Source organism: Branchiostoma belcheri, unplaced genomic scaffold (genome assembly GCF_001625305.1).
Source record: "Branchiostoma belcheri isolate BF01 breed outbred unplaced genomic scaffold, Haploidv18h27 scaffold83, whole genome shotgun sequence".
In the NCBI taxonomy this organism is placed as follows: domain Eukaryota; kingdom Metazoa; phylum Chordata; class Leptocardii; order Amphioxiformes; family Branchiostomatidae; genus Branchiostoma; species Branchiostoma belcheri.
Genome location: NW_017804498.1, coordinates 266134 through 269541, shown reverse-complemented (window position 1 = coordinate 269541; position 3408 = coordinate 266134). Strand labels below are relative to the sequence as shown.

Sequence of the window (3408 nt, the reverse complement as noted above, 5' to 3'; positions counted from 1 at the left end):
TAAAACTGTCAAACATAACCAAACTTGTGAGATGAAATGTTTACAATTGACGAGTGTCCGTTGTCACAAAACCCCCTTTGAAGCCACCGGTGTATGATGAAGCAATTTTGTCCTCATCGCTGGTTCTTTTGAAGATCTCAAAAAATACTGCCATAAGTACCCATCACCATATTGTGTTGTTCAGGTTAGGATTCTTAAACAAAACGCAGGAACTTATTGGATAGTGACCCGTCGATACAGGTCTGACATTGCTGTACTTCAGTGGGTACATTATATCGGCAAAGTTCAGGCAAACTGATGTGAAAGAGCCCCGGTTTGGAGCCATGGACGGCCGTCATATCGGCAGGAACAACGTCGCTAAGTTGGACACACCTGTTCCTTCGGCCCGCCCTGGCGTCCGATCCCGAACTGACGGGGACGGCAGTATCAGTGATGACGGATCGCTTTCTCGGGATGATCAGCGCGCTTTTGCGGTTCGCCAGTGCCTAAAGCCTGTCCTGAGCCACGTGGGGATTGTGGCGCTTCTCCTGAGCTACTGCTTCGTGGGAGCCGCTATCTTCCAAGCGATCGAGTCCCCCCGAGAGATAGAGGAGCAACATGAACTCATAAAATCCCGTGATTTGGTCATTGAGATGCTTTGGAACAACAGTCAAACAATGGACCAGGACAACTGGACTCAACTCGCGGTGATGGAAATAGGAAAGTTCGCACACTCGCTAGATGAGGCTTTTCATCACGGGGTTTCGCCAGGGTCCGACGATATGAAGTGGACTTACTACGGGTCATTGTTCTTCGCCGCGACCGTAGTGTCAACGATAGGTAAGGTCCCGGTCACATATCGTCGTACGATCGCAAACTGAGGACAGTCGTGCATGTGTCTTGAAAATTTAGCTGTGTTTTTACGGGAAAGTCTGCTACAGTGTACGTTAAGTGTAGGGGCAAGCCGTAATGCAATATCTAACGGTCGTCTTGTCTACCGATATCCTTAGAAGAACAAAACTGGCTTCAAAGTTCGAAAGTATTCTTCCTGTGCTTTGGTTTCAAACATTATGGCCAATCTTCCATATTCAAAGTGAAAAAGTAATATCTATTTGAGGCATATTCGTCATCATAGTGCTTCCAAACAAAAGAGGTTATTATGGCAGTGTAATCAATCGAAATGAGCGGCGGAAAGCTTGCCCTTCACTGGCAACGATGGTCTTAAATATTTGATGATTAGCGTTATGATTGCGCCATTTGGGACAGTTTGGCATCTTCCCACTCATTTTCACTGAAGCCACCTGTGGTTTTGAGGGAGGGAGGGGGGTATATATGTCACGCTTACTGATGAGGGCCCGGCCACGTTCGTCGGACGATCATCGTACTATGGCAAACGGAGAGTATTCTTGGGAACGTCATGCCTGTGTAGTACAGAATTCAGTTATAGCTGTCTTGTTAGGGACGGACCGGAGGCCGAGGCTATCTTTAAGCCGGCGGTTGATTCTGTCAAAGTCTACTTAAAGATTGTACGACGACCTACGACAGATTTGACCGCGGCGGAACCTACACTGTACAGAGAACAAAGAGCAGATTTGCAAATTCCACAGAGCTTATATGTTATTACGTAGCCTCATTCTACACAGCTTGGGAATGTCATATACCTATAGCTATTCTTCTTTTCACGACAAAAACAAGACAGACACACCCAACGTGGAATTCCGAAGCCCCTTTTTAATTGAAATTGCCAACCTAGGGTTCGAAAATCGTATCGGTGATCTAATTAAAGAAAAATGACCATGCAGTTGAGCCTGAGCTCACAAGACGTCTACTTTTCTTCTACATGTCATGTAAACTATTATTAATTTTTTCAAAACTCTGTTCCATATAGGTTACGGTCATCACGCTCCGGTCACGCCGGCTGGTCGGATCGTCTGTATCCTGTACGCGCTGGTGGGCATCCCGCTCTACCTGTTCTGCGTGGCGGACCTCGGGCTGCTGCTCGCCCGCGGAATGACCAGGCTTCTCTCCCTGGTCGGGTATCAGCTCTGGCGATTTGAGCGAGAAAGAAGAAACCAGAAATTCAAGGACAACAGGAGGAGTTCATCATCAAAGGAGAGCGTTGCATGTGGCAACACGTCTGCGAAAAGCAACAGCACTGAGTCGACAACGTGCAGTCCAAGAGATTCGCCGCATCTACCGGCGACTACGTCTGAAAATGATGGCGCGAGTTCATCCTCAAGGCTGGGGAAAACCTCATCTATTGATAGCGAAGACATCGCGCCTTCAGGGAAACAATCGTCTACAAGTAGAGGCCGTCCAGAAATAAAAATAGAACCTGACAGTGTTGATAAGGGTGAAGCTCTTGCGTCAAGCCACATCTCGACTTGTCAGACAGGGGGAAATAAACAAAAGGGTGCCGTCCTGGTGGACAAAGACATGGATGTCATATCCTTGGACGACGATGTCGAAGACTCTGTTCCAGAACTTCTTACAGATATTGCTAACAGCCACTGTACAAAAGAGGATGGCAAGAATAATTCCAAACTATCTACCATAGTCAGACTAAATATGGGTACACAAGGTAACGGTCTCCATCCCAGCCTGACACACAGGGGGCGTGACCCCCGCCTCACCATCTTCTCCGGTACTCCCACAGGCACGGAGGACTTGGAACGGGCTGAGCAGGAGAGAGTCCTCAGGCAGCACCAGCTCATCGTGCGGAAACCTGACGTTCCCCTCTCGGTGGTGGTGCTCCTGTTTTTCCTCTACAACGTCCTCTGTGCTTTAGTTATCAAGCAGTGGGAGGGATGGGACTTCCTGACGGCTTTCTATTTCTCCTTCATCACTTTGTCCACCATCGGCTTCGGTGATGTATTTCCTGAGCACCAGAAGAATCTGCTCGGTTTCTCGGTGATGATTTTGGTCGGGATGGCGGTGCTGACCATGTGCATATCTCTGGCGCAGAATCAGACTTACAGACAGGTTCAAAAGTCACTGGCGAAGGTCAAGGCCTTGACGAAGAGGACAACGAAGACAGAGAGTGATCCGGAGCAGTCTACGTAAAGTTCGAAATACTAGGGGAGGGGATAGTAGCCTCGGCTATCATCTAAAAGTAAACTTGTAGCAGGATTCTTTACAAATAATTCGTAAATCACCACCCACCGTTAACAATACGCCTGTAACAGAATTGTAGAGACATACAATCCATCTGCTGTTGTATCCAAATGATGTTACTGATATTACTGGGTTTTAGAAAGAGCCAGGCATAGCCATTGGACATAGCCTTTGATTTTTTAACTAATACTTGTGAGAATAACCTGTCGTTGCCGTTGTATTGTGATGTGAATTTTTTTATTTTGAGTGATTTTCAAATACTGACAATTTTCACTTTTTTGAGCTTTAATTCAGCCAAAGTTTGGCTAGGCTGCA

General features: G+C 47.0%; 1 protein-coding gene across 1 annotated transcript; it reads left to right on the top strand.

Moving 5' to 3' along the window:
- The first annotated feature begins 323 nt into the window (after positions 1–323).
- On the top strand, positions 324–3042 carry LOC109486740 (TWiK family of potassium channels protein 7-like). Its single transcript, XM_019790627.1, has 2 exons — positions 324–819; positions 1868–3042. Exons 1-2 carry the CDS (start codon positions 324–326, stop codon positions 3040–3042), a joined length of 1671 nt encoding a protein of 556 aa, XP_019646186.1.
- The last annotated feature ends 366 nt before the right edge of the window (positions 3043–3408 follow it).

Excerpts from the sequence above, each read along its gene's own strand:
- LOC109486740 (XM_019790627.1), top strand. The coding sequence starts at position 324 with ATGGACGGCCGTCATATCGGCAGGAACAACGTCGCTAAGTTGGACACA. Across the intron at positions 820-1,867 it reads GACCGTAGTGTCAACGATAG|GTTACGGTCATCACGCTCCG; the intron begins GTAAGGTCCCGG and ends TGTTCCATATAG.